The 15962-nt window shown below is 36.7% G+C and overlaps 2 protein-coding genes across 3 annotated transcripts; one reads left to right on the top strand and one right to left on the bottom strand.

Annotated features, from left to right (window-relative positions):
- The first annotated feature begins 3480 nt into the window (after positions 1-3480).
- On the top strand, positions 3481-8077 carry LOC101244150 (nucleobase-ascorbate transporter 2). The gene is made up of 14 exons (XM_004232982.5): positions 3481-3870; positions 3999-4096; positions 4587-4763; positions 5104-5204; positions 5301-5376; positions 5495-5554; positions 5764-5948; positions 6137-6233; positions 6314-6400; positions 6871-6929; positions 7008-7099; positions 7198-7275; positions 7369-7529; positions 7622-8077. Exons 1-14 carry the CDS (start codon positions 3777-3779, stop codon positions 7832-7834), a joined length of 1578 nt encoding a protein of 525 aa, XP_004233030.1. The 5' UTR covers positions 3481-3776; the 3' UTR covers positions 7835-8077.
- Positions 8078-8144: 67 nt separating this feature from the next.
- Positions 8145-11886, bottom strand: LOC101247391 (O-fucosyltransferase 8). Of its 2 annotated transcripts, none has more exons than XM_004232993.5 (10): positions 11092-11886; positions 10886-10972; positions 10681-10774; positions 10445-10527; positions 10232-10320; positions 9762-9882; positions 9531-9674; positions 9017-9351; positions 8686-8926; positions 8145-8600 (listed from the first exon to the last, which is right to left on the bottom strand). In XM_004232993.5, the coding sequence occupies exons 1-10, from the start codon at positions 11479-11481 to the stop codon at positions 8295-8297; spliced, it is 1890 nt and encodes a 629-aa protein (XP_004233041.1). In that variant the 5' UTR covers positions 11482-11886; the 3' UTR covers positions 8145-8294. The 2 variants fall into 2 exon arrangements, with proteins under 2 accessions (XP_004233041.1, XP_010316827.1); XM_010318525.4 differs by having other exon boundaries at positions 10445-10515; positions 11092-11802.
- Between the last annotated feature and the right edge of the window lie 4076 nt (positions 11887-15962).

Genomic DNA, 15962 nt, shown 5'->3' with positions numbered 1-15962 from the left:
CTCTTGTGTATAGTGAAATGTTAATCCAAATTTTATGACCATTTTTTTTCAAAATAGAGTTTGAATTCTACTTGTGCTTAACGTAGTCGTGTGCTAAAAATTTCTAAAGTATAATTTGATTTTTACGTTAAGGGAACAATAATGGTTCTTGCTTGTGCGTACGTTGATAATATATTTGTATTTCCATTTACTTAGTTCTTAAGAGTTTTATTTAAATGAGAGTTTCGGTGTATTTTTAATCCACGTACTTACTTATAGGCTGGCTGGCTTCTTTTTCTATACATTAAAAGTAAGGGGTAATATTGTAACCCTATAATGTAAAGGAGCTTTTTTGCATTTTAAATTGGAAAAGTGTGGAGCAATCAATGGTTTCCAATGTCACACACACTTTCTTAAGCTTTACCTCCACATTCTTTTTGTAGGTCATGCAGTCCTGTCCTTAATGAGTACACATAGCCAAATAATAATAATATTTGTATCCAATATTTGCATCATATGAATGATAAGTGTGATTTACTTAGTAGAATTCCAAGAAACGATTTTTCTTATTGGCTCTTCGTGGCGTGACTAACTAAAAATCTCATACTCTTATCATCAATTACTCTTTATGTTTGTGACACTGCTATTAATTAATTAGTAAAATTATTTTTTTTACTATCTATATATGTATGATATTTATTTTAATTTTTCAACTTCCATTTTATCATCATTCCAGGTGGATCAATACTCAAAAGATGAACTACAAATGAAGAAAGACGTGGAAAAATAGGTCTGACTATAGTAATTGTGAGATTCCAATTTTTAATTGGAAACCCTCACTAATATTTATTTCTCGCTTAGGCAACTTTGTGGAAGTTCTTTTTATCTGGACTATTAAAAACAAGAGTTAATTAGTTTTTATTATAATTTTTTCAAATGCACGTTTATTTTTTTTTTAAAAAAATGAAGGCATCTATGTAGTATTTAAGTAACTATCCTTTAGACACTAATCGTACATACACATTAAATTCACTTCTTAATAAAAATTGGACATAGAGATACGTGATCTGATCTGTACTATTTTAAGTAACATATTTTTCTTTTTCAAATTTCACAAAAAAAAAATAAACATATTTTATATTTGAAACTATTTATCTTTTCATGGTGCTTATTCCAACCTACTTTGTATGGCACATTATTGTGGGAATATAAGTGAAAATATAAAAGGATATGTGATTTTCTTACCATAGAAAAACTATATTAACGCTCTAACTCATTGTTGACGCAAGTACTATTAGTATTGCATGTATTTTTTTAAAAAAATTCAACTTTCAATCATACACGACTATAGTAAGATAGAGGAATTAAAAGTAATCTTTTATTTGTTTTAGTTATTTTTTAATCGTTATAAAATCAAACCTCAACAAGTTGGCTCTATCTTTATGAATGTTTGTTGGATTTTTATATCAAGTAGTTATTATGGTGAAGTAGACACAAGAGAGTAAAATCCCCCAATTTTCGCTGTATTTGCAGGGAAAAAGTTGAGAAATTTTGAGCCCAAAAAATATTATAAATACTTTAGAATCATAATCTTTTAATATGAGTAGTAAATAGGCTCGAATATCTATGCTACTTTTTATTTATTTTGTCTTTGTACATAAAGAGAGACGTTGAAGATTTTGTAAGTTCCTTTTCACACGTTGGTCTTACTCGGACACACTTCTATTTATGTATATAAACTTAAAAAGAATCTTAATAATGTAATGTTTTTTAGATTCTATTTTCATCAATTATTTAATATATGTCTTGCACTTTTCTATTCCTTTTTTTTTAATGCTTACATTTATGAGGATTTTATTTCAGGTAGATTATATTCAATAGTTTATTTACAACTACCATATGCATATAAAATGCAAAAATTCTTTTCCTAATTAAAAAAATACACACCTCTATAATTCTTACTATTTGCTTATTATTCTTTTAGACATGAAAATCGACTCATTTGAAAATTTTCTTTGTAGGCTTTGTTATCTAGTAATAATAAATTCGACAAATATGTCTTTTTTTTTTTTAAATTATGAGTTGAGCCTAATATAAAAATCACATAAAATAGGGATATACAAGGAATAACATATTAATATTTGAAAATTGAAATTATATATACAAATAAAATCATAAAATTTCTATTTTAGTTTATAGCAAAAACATGATTTCATCTATCGTTGGACAACGATATCAATCTAATTCAAGAAAAAATATAGTATACCAAGAATAGGTCAAACATTACAAGACATCCTCGTACTTGGCTACAATGAGTTGCAAGACAAAGATTTGGTCCATATATTGCGTCTCTTATCAAATCAAAACTTATTTTTCTCCCCAGCAACATATACTATACATTTAAGAAAGAATTTAAGCTTTATACCTGTTAAAGAATGACAAAAGTCTCACATAGGTGATTAATGAAATGAGTTGACTCTCTATAAGGCTTGGGCAATCCTCCTCCCTTTGAGCTAGCTTTTGGGGTGTGAGTTAGGCCTAAGACCTAATTTCACATGGTATCAGAGCAGGGCCCGTCTCACCCGATGTTGGGGTCCCCAAAATTAAAATTGCCCACGCACCAGATGCTAAGCACTGGGCGTGAGGTAGGGTGTTTAAAGAATGACAAAAGTCTTACATCAGTGATTAATGAAATGAGTTGACTCTTTATAAGGCTTGGGCAATCCTCCTCCCTTTAAGCTAGCTTTTGGGGTGTGAGTTAGGCCTAAGACCTAATTTCACAAATACCAATAGGTAACTTTCTTTACGCCAATCATATTATTTATAATATAATTATCGGACAATATCAATGATATACTATATAATAGTTTAATAAAAAATTAATAATTAAATTATTATTGCAACACGTTAAAAGTCACATATATTATTCAAACAATTTTATACGTTTTCAACTAATTATGCATTTATTACTTATTTCATCTTTCATGCTGTATAAGATAATATAATACTATACTAATTCTTTCATGTATATTAATTATGCGAGTTTCTAAATTACAAACCAAATATCATATTAATTTTATATATGAATAACTTACTACACAGATAAAATATCTCTTTACTAGCTACCAAACGATAACTCCCTTTGCTTTGTCTCTGGATCGACTCAATCAATGAGAACCACAGCGAAATGCTTCTGGCATGCCAAACAAGGTAAGCGATCGATTCTCTTTCCCAAAGTCAAATGGAAAGTACAAAAGTCACAAGGTGTTTGAGTTAAAAAGATGAAAAATTAAGAGGGTGCAGAATAACAAAAATGAAAAAAGAGAAAAAGTACACACAGCACAGCAATGACCAGAAAGTAACGGTAACATGAGGTGTCTTTGGAAGTTCCTTAAGGGGTATTTCCGGAATATGAATACTAAAAAAAAAAGTTAACGGACACTTTCACACACAATCTAAGACGAACAACACTAAATAAACCTTAAATTTAAGTAAAAATTCACTTTCAAAGAGTGGGTTGCAGGTGCTGCTCAATCTTCTTTTTTTTTTTTGGGCTCAATCTCTCTCTATATATAAAAAACAGATACATATCACATCAGCTTGACTTCCTCTCTCTCTCTCCAATCACCTTTTTTTTCTAATTTCATTGTCGTTGCTTGTTTACAGCCTTTTACTTTGTTATCTCATTGATTTACTAAAACCCCACTTGGATTGAATTAGTATACATCCTTCTTGATTCATTTTTCCTGATACCCATTTGAGTTTATAGTTGAAAAAGATTTGTTTTTTTAAAAGCAATGGCAGCTCCTCCTAAACCTGAAGAAATTAGTCATCCTCCAATGGACCAGCTTCAGGGTTTGGAGTACTGTATAGACTCAAATCCTGCTTGGGGTATGAAAAAGATTCAATCTTTTTTAATGAATGACCTTGTTTTTATCATTACTGTTTGATTTCCTTGTGCTTTTTTTTTTTTTTGCATGAGATGAATCTGTGAGAACTGAATTTGATGTGTGAAACAGGGGAAGCTATTGCTTTGGGCTTTCAGCATTACATCTTGGCATTGGGAACTGCTGTTATGATTCCTTCATTTCTTGTTCCTTTGATGGGTGGAGATGATGTAAGATAGTTTTGCACAACTTTTCATGTTTTTTGTTTTCTTCTTATGCCTAACTTCATGTGTTTTCACTGATTGGAATTTGAAAAATCATTTAACAAGTTTTTCATGAATTAAAAAGAAACAAACTATTTACAGTCAAAAGAATCAACTGCACTTTATTCACGTGACTTGAATTTCAATGAACTTGGAGAAAGAAAAAAACTACTCCCTTTTTCAATTTGTTTGTACGGTCTTGACTTCACGTGAAGTTTAAGAAAGTATAGAACTTTTCGAATCTTCTGATCTTAAACCTGTCACGTGGAAAGTTGGAATTAAAAACAAAGACAAAAAAGAAAGTAAGGCATACAAATTTAAAAAGAGTAAGTATTAGTATGAACTAAGAAACTACTGGTTTTTGGTTGAAGAATCTGAAGATTGATCATGTTGGTTTTTATGATTTCTGATTTTGATGTGCTCTTGTTTGGTGACATTTTTTATTCTTAAATGTCAGGGTGACAAAGTGAGGGTGGTGCAGACCCTGCTTTTTGTTGAAGGAATCAATACACTCCTTCAGACTTTATTTGGTACCCGTTTACCTACCGTAATTGGAGGGTCATGGGCTTTTGTGGTACCAATAATTTCCATAATCCATGATTCGTCATTGACAAGGATTGCTAATCCTCATGATGTAAGTAACTGTGGGAATAGTAGGTGATTTTGTTGATTAACTGTTCAGTATGATGTCTGTAGTTTATCGATCAGCTTTATCACAAAAGTGTCATGCTGCTGATAATAATGTAGTCTGTGTATGATTAACTCAATATGCATCCATTTTAAAGCAAAATCATCTTGTTAATAGAATACCCTTCAATGTAGATTCATGATTGTAGCGTTTTGCTATAGGGCAAGGTATATTTGCTCTACACTGTCAAAGAAAGCAAATTTGTTAACCATTTCTCGACTTATTAATATTCTTTTAGAGAAAGCTTACAGTATTTCTTGATTTTTGTTTTTATCCTTACTTGTAGAGATTCCTTAGTACAATGAGAGCAATTCAGGGAGCATTGATAGTAGCATCAAGTGTTCAGATAATTTTGGGCTATAGTCAACTCTGGGCTATTTGTTCCAGGTGCAAATTATCCTCATAGATGAACTATTGTTCACTCATAATGTACTATTTCTCATGTTTATGGCTTCAACATACTGACTTGCTGAATGCTTACAGATTTTTTAGCCCAGTGGGAATGGTTCCGGTAATTGCTCTGGCAGGATTTGGTCTTTTCGACAGGGGTTTCCCAGAGGTAGGTTGAGGATCATCTACTGAAAACAAAGATTATTGCTATCCATTGTATCAATGATGTTGTAATCTTGGTCAGCTTACACTGATTACTGCTTTGTGCTTGTGCAATTTTATAACAGGCTGGACAGTGTGTGGAAATTGGTGTACCAATGTTCATTTTATTTGTGATCTTTTCTCAGGTATGATACTTTTTTTGACCTTTAATTTGACATTTTTTGGTCCAAAAATGTGAACTAATTTCATATGTTTGGCCAGTCAGTCTTCTTTTACAATGACGAGAATTATGAAAAGAGTGCTATTTCCAAACTTTTCTGTCATCTGTTTCTTAAGTGTTAAATGCTAGTGAACTTCAAATGATTGCCTGATGACTTGTTCATTTTTTGTCCAGTATTTAAAAAACTTCCAGTTTAGGCAGTGGCCGGTGATGGAACGATTTGCTCTAATCATCACAATCACAGTTATTTGGGCTTATGCACACCTCCTGACCGCCAGTGGTGCTTACAGACATCGCCCAGACGCCACCCAAAACCACTGTCGCACCGATAAAGCAGGCCTCATTTCCGCTGCACCATGGTTGATACTTCATCTAATTACTTTTCAGATGAATGTTGCTTGTATATCTATCTAACCTGCAAAATTGTTGCCTTAGATATTCAATAGTTTTCTGTAGGGTTTGATACAGGACACATTTCAGTCTTGATCTTCCTCCTAAGTTTTAAGGATTAACGAAATTATAATCTCTACTCCACTTGGCTATTCAGGATAAAAATCCCATATCCACTTCAGTGGGGTGCTCCTACTTTTGATGCTGGTCATGCTTTTGGAATGATGGCTGCTGTACTTGTCTCCTTGATTGAGGTTAGATCTGAACAAAATTGATACCTTAATCATACTTTTTCCATTTTGTACAGCGCTAAGTCTTACTCTTTTCTCTTCAGTCAACTGGAGCATATAAAGCAGCATCTCGTTTAGCAAGTGCCACACCACCCCCAGCTCATGTTCTGAGTCGTGGTATCGGCTGGCAGGTTTGTGCAGTTATTTGTGACAAAACATGCTGTCTTCAGAAATTTGTATATGTTTGTGACATATCAATAAGTAGATGATGCTAACAGCCCAAAACTTCTAAACCTTTTCCAAATCTCACCTCTAAATTTTGTTATGTCAAGTGATTAAAACAAAAATTCACTTCAGGTGGATATCGATAATATGTAGATTCATAATTACCTTACATCGAAAAAAGATAATATATTCATTCATCATCTGTGGTTGAATTCCTGGTGTCCTTTATAGGGCCTTAGTTGTACAACAATTTAAAGTGCAACATGGAACCTCGTAGGTCGGTAGTGCTTATGTGAGGACTTAAACAAGAAGTCATATAATTCTAAGTGCAGAAAAAGTGATGTTGGTTTTTGATGACGGAAGAGCCTCATATTTGCATGAAATCTATGGAGATCTACAGACTGATGTTGGAACTACTTTGTATTTTTTTTTGCAGGGTATTGGTATCCTGTTTAGTGGACTTTTTGGGACTGCTACTGGGTGTACAGTTTCTATGTTAGTAGCTCAAGTCCTATGTTACTTGTATGCAATGTGATTTATCTATCGGTTTAACATATCTTTTGTGGTTGACAGTGAGAATGTGGGACTTCTTGGAAGCACTCGTGTGGGTAGCCGCAGAGTTATCCAAATTTCTGCTGGCTTTATGATCTTCTTCTCTATTTTAGGTTGGTCATCTTCTGTGGACTCAACCAAACCTCTGAGAATTTTTCAGCTAGTGTGAACTTGGTTCCTCATAATCCATTTTTTCCCCCGACATTTGTAGGCAAATTTGGAGCATTATTTGCATCAATTCCTTTCCCAATATTCGCTGCTGTATATTGTGTCTTGTTCGGTCTTGTCGGTGAGCATCCTTAGCAACTCCACTCCTCACAACATCTTTCTGGAGATCTCTTTATCAATTTCCCCATCTGACAAACATTTCTTTTATTTCCAGCTTCTGTGGGGTTGTCATTTCTGCAGTTCACAAACATGAACTCAATGAGAAACCTCTTCATTGCTGGTGTTTCTCTCTTCCTCGGGTTGTCTATTCCCGAGTACTTCAGGGAATACACCACTGCTGCTTTTCATGGTCCTTCTCACACTAAGGCTGGATGGGTGAGTCAAATATATTATGATTAAGTTTCCGAACTTCAAATTTTATATGGAGTCATTAGTAACTGATCTGGTTCTGTTTTGGAAATATGCAGTTCAATGATTTTCTCAACACCATCTTTTCGTCTTCCCCAACTGTGGCTATGATGGTTGCTGTGTTTCTCGACAACACACTGGACTACAAGGACAGTGCCAAAGATAGGGGAATGCCATGGTGGGTGAAGTTCAGGACATTTAAGGGTGATAGTAGAAATGAAGAGTTTTACACCCTCCCTTTCAATCTCAACCGCTTCTTTCCTCCTTCATGATCATGTTTGCGATATATCTGGACCAGAAGAGGAAGGATGTGAAAGTGAAATTTGAGAAGAGTTTGATCTCAGGGTTGATCCCTTATGATATATTTGAATCAAAGAACAAACTCTATGTAGGCAGTTGTGATGAAATTCCTAGGAAGTAGACATCAGTTGACATGAATATTATTTTTTCATTTATTTGTAGTCAAAAATGTCAAGGCCTATTTTGGCATAATGAGAAGATTTTCTTATTCCTTACTCTGCTCCTCTGTTACCTTATTCCTTCCTAATTTTCGCGATAACAGAAAAAGTAAGAAGGAATTGCTATGAGTAATGTGCTTTTTTATTCACCAAAAAATAGTGTCACAGTATGCATGGGACTAACTTCCTATCTTCCTGCACTTTTTCCCCTGGGATATGGTACAAAAGTGGACAAACAATTCGAGTTGTTCAGGGAAAACTATGACCACCCTCCCTAATGCCTGCACATGCACTCTTTACATCTGGGGTGTCGATAAATGCTACGACCCAAACCTCTTACCTGCACTCTCTGACCTTCATCAATCATCTTTCTTATCTTCCCTTCGAAACTGTGCCATCCTATGGTCTTATTTCTTGACAAAATTGCAGAAAGCCTCTTCTTACTAGGCCTCAATGTGGGAGCATGACCACCACCATAATATGTTCTGAACCCCGACACCAGGGATGATAGCTGACTTCCTGAGTCTGTCATGGCAAATACATCAGATGTTGCACACGCGATGAAATCTAATGCTGCAAGCTGCATTGAAAGTGATAGCTTTTTTTGTTAAAATCATACATAAGGGAGCGTTTATCCCCATTACTTTAAATAAGAAACAGCTTACTTGAGAAGAAAAGTTTCTAAATGGAGCTAGTTCACTTGGTGTGAGAAGATCTTCCTTGGTCACTAGGTTCGGATAGAGGGTAGTTAAAGCTTGCATCCTTGATTGACCTCCATATATGTCAGAACCAGCAAGATAGATGTATGTTCCATGTTTGAAACCGAGGCCAGCGAGAACTAGTCCTGCTTCTTCTGGTGTCAATGGACATTTACCCATCTTCCTTAGCTCCTGTGGAGAAAGAGGCCTGCAGACATTCCAAAAATATGGTCAATTTAACCATCACACAAACCATGTTAAGCCAAATGGCAGAACTGATATAGAACATAAACTGTACTTTGATTTCTTCAGACGCTCAAGAAGTAAAGGGAAGTGGACTTCTCGATAAGTTTGTAGTTCACTTTTCTCAGTTTCTCCGCCACCAAACTCACACATAGAGTAGGCCACCATATCAATCTCAAACCTTAAATGCAAAGCAAGGTACTTGGAAGGGCCTTCTGCTGCATGATAGTGTCTCAAGGGAACATGAGGGATTAAGTTTCCAAGAAGTTGCTTATCCAATGTGCTCCTAGCAAAATCATACCTCCGAATCCGCCTAACCAGTAAAGAACCTATTTGTTGGATCTCTGGCACAAATTTCAAGGCATGGAAGTTGCACTTGCACCTTAATTTCTGCAACAAAATACAAATTTGTACTGTAAACAAGAACATAAAATCAACATACCACCATTGATAATTTTTACAATGTCTGAAGAGCATTTGAAGCACAAACTAGACATGAACTTGCATATGTCATTTCAAACTTGCATCTACCCTATAGACAATGAACAATTTCAAAGGATGATCTTCACCTGAAGTTCAGAAGACAACGGGTCAAAGCCGAGTCTGTTTCCATATCCTAGAAAGTGAACAACTCGATTGCGTAAGAGGAGGGGTAGTATTTTCTTGATGTATTCATCAGGCGTAGCTTCTTTTGAAAGTTCAGCATCAGTTATCTAAGCAAAGGTGAAAGGTAATATATGTTATCCTACAAGTCGATACAATTTCATGTCCCAACTTTTTAACTAAATAAGAAAACATACAAGACTTCCAGCTGCTTCCACATCTAGTAGTTTCAAATTAGGAGGGAGCTCCTTTATAATATTAACTTCATCCTTCAACATATCCATGAAATAGTCCTCTTGATATATATCCCCAAACTGGCTGTTCTCACACAAAAAAAGGTGTGGAAAGCTTGCTGTTAAGTTAAACTAAGTGGTGGAAGGGATGTAGGCTACTGATTATTTTGCTAGCTAGTAGCAAATAGCCAATGCAAAGAAGAAGAAAATATGCAATTGAAAAAGATGAGTCTATGTCTATCAAACCAAAGATTTTTGGGAAAACAAGAAATGGATCTTCCGTAGAAAAGTTGAAGCTCAGTTGATCCCAAAAGTTAAAAGAGTTCAAGCGCGATACAATATTTCTTCAGATCAATGCATTAAATGTAATACATTCATGAAGCAAAGACTTCTGTAGAGCTTAAATTGAAAGCTGTAACCATTTAATTGCTAACCTAGGATCCCTCCAGACATTGCTATAAAGAAACTTGGGAATGACCAAAGTGGCATTTAGGAGAGACGCTACAGCAACGGCATTGCAGACCTGCAGGCACAATTACAAAATTTCATTTCACGATCGACTAACCAAACATGACAGTCCTTATCAAGTAGACTCAACAATACAACTTGGCTAAAAGTTGAGAGGAAAAACAAGTTTATACACTTACAGCAACTCTTTGTTGATTTAGTCCTCCATTTGCACTAATCAATATATAACCAGTGATGTTTCTAGGTTTCCCTGTCCTGACAACTTACAACAATTATACCACAATTCAACATTCAAAGGGAGAATCGCATTTTCAAATATGATCATAAAATTGAACAGATTAAAGACGTATATAGTAAACAACATAATTCGTGCATGAGCAAACTATACATGAAAAATATCCTATTATGCTATTACCATGTGGACTAGTTTTATCTGCACAAGGTTTCCATGATGATGCCTGAGGATATGGCTCCTCCCAGAACTTTGATGACTCTTGCTTGAACTCCCTCTGCAGCAATTTAAGGAAATTCAAATAAAAGATAGATGTTAGGATCGTCAGTTACTATCGTTTTAAATGCAATTTCAAAATGAAGTTAATCAAGTTGAGTATCACAACAACCTCTGCAAGAGAAGAAGCAGCCATATTTAGTAGCCTTTCATACAGCTTCACCGGACCTTCTTTTGCTGCCCTCGGTACCATTTCCACCTTCAGGTACAAAATTAGATAGCAAATTAAAATAAATCACCTCAATAGAGCTTATACTATTCAGAGAAGCATGTCTACTGGTTCCGTTCAGTATATTAGGCACTTCAGCTATGTCATACCTCGGCCTTACTCGAGCCTTGTAAAGAAAAATTGTTCTGTAGCATCGCAGGGTCAAAAATCGAGAACAGAAGAGAATCCAAAAGGTATAGAAAGCCCATTAACAACAATGTGAAAACAATAGACCTAATATGTCTATGTAGCCTCCACATTTGCCTCTTTCCAACAAAAACTCCTTTACAAGGAGCGAATTTCGCAGAGTCATTTTTCATCCCTTTGGTCAAAACAACTTTGTCCCAATTATAATCTCCCCCTGATAACCTTCTTCCTATAGGAGGATCACCTCTGTATTGCATATCTAAACTTGGAAATTCATTTTCTTTTACCCCAAATGATATATCTAAATCCTGATTCTCCACTCGACCGCCTCTAGGAGACCCTTGTTTCCCCATTTCTCACCCTTAACAGAAACAATGATCAATTACACAATCTCCCTTTTTTTTTAATCTTCACAATGTTTCCAACAATATTACATTTTTTGTTTGTGAAGACCCCATTTCAATAATTAGTCTTCCATTGAAGTTTGTTGAAAAAGTTACAAGAAAATTAGATAAAACTGAAACGTCTCTATGCATAAATTGGAAGTAAAGTTCAAGAAATTGGTGACTGACACACATAAACCAAACCAACACTGGATCATGAAAAAATAACGTATGAGTAAAATTTAAGGCATTAAAAGAATATGAGAAAAGAATCGACATCTGCAACAACTACTTCTCACCAAACTGTGAAAAAGTCTGGTCTTTATTTTATTGTGTGTTTTTTAATGGAGACTTTGGAAGAGTTAATTTTGTGACAAGAACACTTTACATGACATCTGGGATTATTATAAGTAGTGCAATTCTTTCATTCCTATAAGAAAAAGCTTATATTATTGTTTTTTTTTTTTGAAGTTCTCTGTTTGGTGGGGTCTTTTTAACTACCTTTCGATACCAAACGGTTGGGTTGCCCCAATTTTTACTATTTTATATTCTCTAATTTTGTTAACATTTTTATTTTTATTTTCTTCTACATCTTTTATTTTATACAATTAGAAAGATAAATTTAGCACACTTCTATATTTTCCTATATCAATGGGTACAAAATGTGTGTGCATTAGAGAAAAAAATATTATTTAATTGTATTCTCAACGTAATAAAGAAACTGTGTTATGCAAGAGTTTTCCTAATTTTTTTCCTATATGATACTAACTTGAATTATTCGTTGGACAAGACCTAAGTCTCTTCCTCACAGCTCATGACTTTTCTTTGTCCTTTTATTTTTTCTTAGGGACGTAATTTAGTGGCCAATGAAGTGGGATAACAATCATGGGAGATCAACGTTCATGTTCAAGCCAAGACAAATATACAACTCCCTCCATTTCAATTTGTTTGTCCTTCAAATAAATGTCTCTTTACTTTTCTTGACAACTTTTTAATTTCAACTTTTTCCACGTGACTTGTTTAAGAACACAAGAGTAAAGAAAATTTTAGTACATTCGATGTATCTTTAATTTTGTTGTGCGGAATTTGAGATAATACGAGAAAATATAAACGCGAAAAATAAGACAACAGATTTACGTGGTTCACCAACAAATTGGCTACGTCCACGGGAAGAGAGGGAGCAGTTTTATTATGGAGAGGCAAAAACAGAATTACAGAATAGGGTTTCCCATAGCGTCTATATATAGTGCTAAGCTACGCCCTAACAGGCTTGGGCCCAACATACAGAATCAACAGAAAATTAAGGGCCCAATACAACAACATTGTATACCGTCGGCCCGGGGGCGTCTCCGCCCCCCCGGACCCCCAGGCCAGGGGGCGCGTCGCCCCCCTGGACCCCCCGACTCGCTGACCGGGCAGCGAGACCCCCGTCCTTTCTGTTTGTAGCGGGTCCGATTCAAGGCATTCAACAAATCTCCACCTTGACTTGAATTCTCCGAACAGATTCTTCAGACGCACTATGATAGTGCCAAGCCTCCCCCTCTTCCTCAGAGTTGCCCCGCAGGGCAATTAACAGCTTCTGATGTTGAGCAAGTCCAAACAGTGTTGAAACTTGCTCTGTGGAACCGGCTTTGTGAACATATCAGCAGGATTATCAGCAGTTCCTACTTTCTTCACCTTGATTCTCTTCTCACTTCTTAGAAAATGATACCTTACGTCAATATGCTTGGTTCTCTCATGATGGACTTGATCCTTGGCTAGACAAATTGCGCTCAAACTGTCACAATACACCGTAGCCTGATCATGATGCAGACCAAGATCACTAACCAGCCCTTTCAACCAAATCCCTTCTTTTGCAGCCTCTGTCAAGGCCATGTACTCCGCTTCCGTAGTAGACAAAGTCACTGTAGGTTGCAAAGTTGCCTTCCAACTGACGACAGATCCTCCAAGGGTAAACACATAGCCAGTCATCGATCTTCTTGTGTCAACATCTCCAGCATAGTCTGAATCAGAATAGCCAGTAACCAAGCACTGAGTATCACCTCCATAAATGAGACCAACGTCAGATGTACCTCTAAGGTACCGGAAAATTCTCTTCACAGCCTGCCAATGTTCTCTCCCTGGTTGTCCCATGAATCTGCTCACTACACTGACTGCATGTGCTAAATCTGGCCTTGTACAGACCATAGCATACATCAAACTTCCTACGGCACTGGCATAAGGGACTCGTGACATATACTCCTTCTCTTCTTCTGACTGTGGAGCGAACATGGCAGTGAGATGGATATTGGCAGCACTGGGGGTATCAATGGGCTTAGATGAAGACATGCCAAACCTCGCCAAGACCTTCTGAATGTAGCTTCTCTGTGACAAGAAAAGTTTCCTTCTCTCTCTGTCTCTAATGATCTCCATCCCTAAAATCTTCCGAGCGGCTCCCAGATCCTTCATCTCAAACTCAGCACTAAGTAAACCCTTCAGCTTCTGAATGTCATACTTCTTCTTTGCAGCTATCAACATATCATCTACATAAAGCACCAGATAGATGAATGAATCATCATTGAGCCTATTGTAGTAGACACAACAATCATATGAGCTCCGAGTATAGCCCAACTTCACCATATAGCTGTCAAACCTTTTATACCACTGCCTTGGAGACTGCTTAAGTCCATATAAGGACTTCTTCAACTTGCAGACGTGATTTTCCTTCCCTGGAACTTGGAAACCATCCGGCTGAGTCATGTATATCTCTTCCTCCAACTCTCCATGTAGAAACGCTGTCTTCACATCAAGTTGTTCAAGCTCCAGATTCTGATGTGCAACTATCGCTAGTAACACTCGGATGGAAGTATGTCTGACCACTGGTGAGAAGATCTCATTATAGTCCACTCCCTCTCTTTGGTTGAAACCTCTGGCAACAACCCTGGCTTTATACTTGACTCCTTCTGCTGGTGATATCCCTTCCTTCTTCTTGAAAACCCATTTGCAAGTAATAATCTTTCTCCCCGAAGGCTGTATGACCAGATCCCATGTCTGATTCTTGTGTAGGGACTCCATCTCATCTCCCATAGCGGCAAACCATTTTTCAGAATCAGAACTTAAAATGGCTTCTTTGTAAGTAGACGGCTCAGATGTATCTACCTCTTCAGCAACCTGCAGTGCATAACCCACCATGTCCTCAAAACCATACCTCGTAGGTGGCCGAACTCCAACCCTCCTTGGCCGATCTTGAGCTATACTCTGATGGATATCTGATGGCATAGATTCTGGAATATCAGTTTCAGTCTGTGGCTCTTGATCCTCCTCTTCAGGTTCCTTTAAATCGCTCTCGTTCTGAATGACTTGAAACTCCACCTGTTTGTCAAGACTCCCAGTTTCTGACGTAGTTGTAGGCTTCACAATGGTTCTAAGCAGAGGACTTTCATCAAAGACAACGTTCCTGCTCATAATAACCCTCTTTTCTGCTGGAGACCAGATTCTGAAACCTTTCACTCCATCTCCGTAGCCCACAAATACTCCCTTTTTAGCTCTTGGTTCTAACTTACCTTCACTGACGTGATAGTAAGCCGTACAACCAAAAGCTTTCAGATTTGAATAATCAGCAGCTTTTCCAGACCACATCTCCATAGGTGTCTTGCACTGTATACCTGTATGTGGTCCGCGGTTAATCAAGTAGCAAGCTGTACTAACCGCTTCTGCCCAGAATCTTCTATCTAGCCCAGCATTAGAGAGCATGCACCTTGCTCTCTCCAGAAGTGTTTGATTCATCCGCTCAGCTACACCGTTCTGCTGTGGTGTATTTCTGACTGTGCGATGTCGAGCAATCCCTTCATCCTTACAGAATTGATCAAATTCAGACCAACAGAATTCCAGCCCATTATCAGTTCGCAACCTCTTGATCTTCTTCCCTGTTTGATTTTCCATCAAAATTTTCCACTCCTTGAACTTCTGGAAGGCTTCACTTTTATGCTTCATCATGTACACCCAAGTCATCCTTGAGTAGTCATCAATAATGGACACAAAAAATCTGCAGCCTCCCAAAGACTCAACACGGCATGGACCCCAGCAATCAGAATGGATATAATCAAGTGTGCCTTTTGTTCTATGAATGGCCTTTGGAAACTTGTTGCGATGTAGTTTTCCAAAAACACAATGTTCACAAAACTCTAGGCTCTTAACCTTATGACCAGCAAGTAAATCCTCCTTTGACAGAATTTGCATCCCTCTTTCACCCATATGACCAAGTCTTATGTGCCATAACTTAGTCATATCCTTCTGGTGAAATTCTGACGATGCAACATGGGCTGAACCTGTAACCGTGGAACCTTGTAGAAAATACAAAGTACCACGCATGACACCTTTCAGAATCAAATTTGAACCCTTCCAGACCCGCAAGACTCCATCTTTTCCCGACCAGCTGAATCCCTTGCTGTCCAAAAGACTGAGAGATATCA

The sequence above is a fragment of the Solanum lycopersicum genome, chromosome 2, assembly GCF_036512215.1.
Source record: "Solanum lycopersicum chromosome 2, SLM_r2.1".
Lineage (NCBI taxonomy): Eukaryota > Viridiplantae > Streptophyta > Magnoliopsida > Solanales > Solanaceae > Solanum > Solanum lycopersicum.
This window is presented reverse-complemented; position numbering and strand designations above follow the sequence as displayed.

What these genes read in the sequence shown, in the direction of transcription:
- LOC101247391 (XM_004232993.5), bottom strand. Translation starts at nt 11,481, where the DNA reads ATGGGGAAACAAGGGTCTCCTAGAGGCGGTCGAGTGGAGAATCAGGAT. An exon ending in AAGGCTCGAGTAAGGCCGAG is followed by an intron (nt 10,973 to 11,091) that starts GTATGACATAGC and finishes TTGTACCTGAAG; the next exon opens with GTGGAAATGGTACCGAGGGC. An exon ending in CGTTGTCTTCTGAACTTCAG is followed by an intron (nt 9,352 to 9,530) that starts GTGAAGATCATC and finishes ATTTTGTTGCAG; the next exon opens with AAATTAAGGTGCAAGTGCAA.
- LOC101244150 (XM_004232982.5), top strand. Translation starts at nt 3,777, where the DNA reads ATGGCAGCTCCTCCTAAACCTGAAGAAATTAGTCATCCTCCAATGGAC. An exon ending in ACTGGGTGTACAGTTTCTAT is followed by an intron (nt 6,930 to 7,007) that starts GTTAGTAGCTCA and finishes TGTGGTTGACAG; the next exon opens with TGAGAATGTGGGACTTCTTG. An exon ending in TGTCTTGTTCGGTCTTGTCG is followed by an intron (nt 7,276 to 7,368) that starts GTGAGCATCCTT and finishes TTTTATTTCCAG; the next exon opens with CTTCTGTGGGGTTGTCATTT.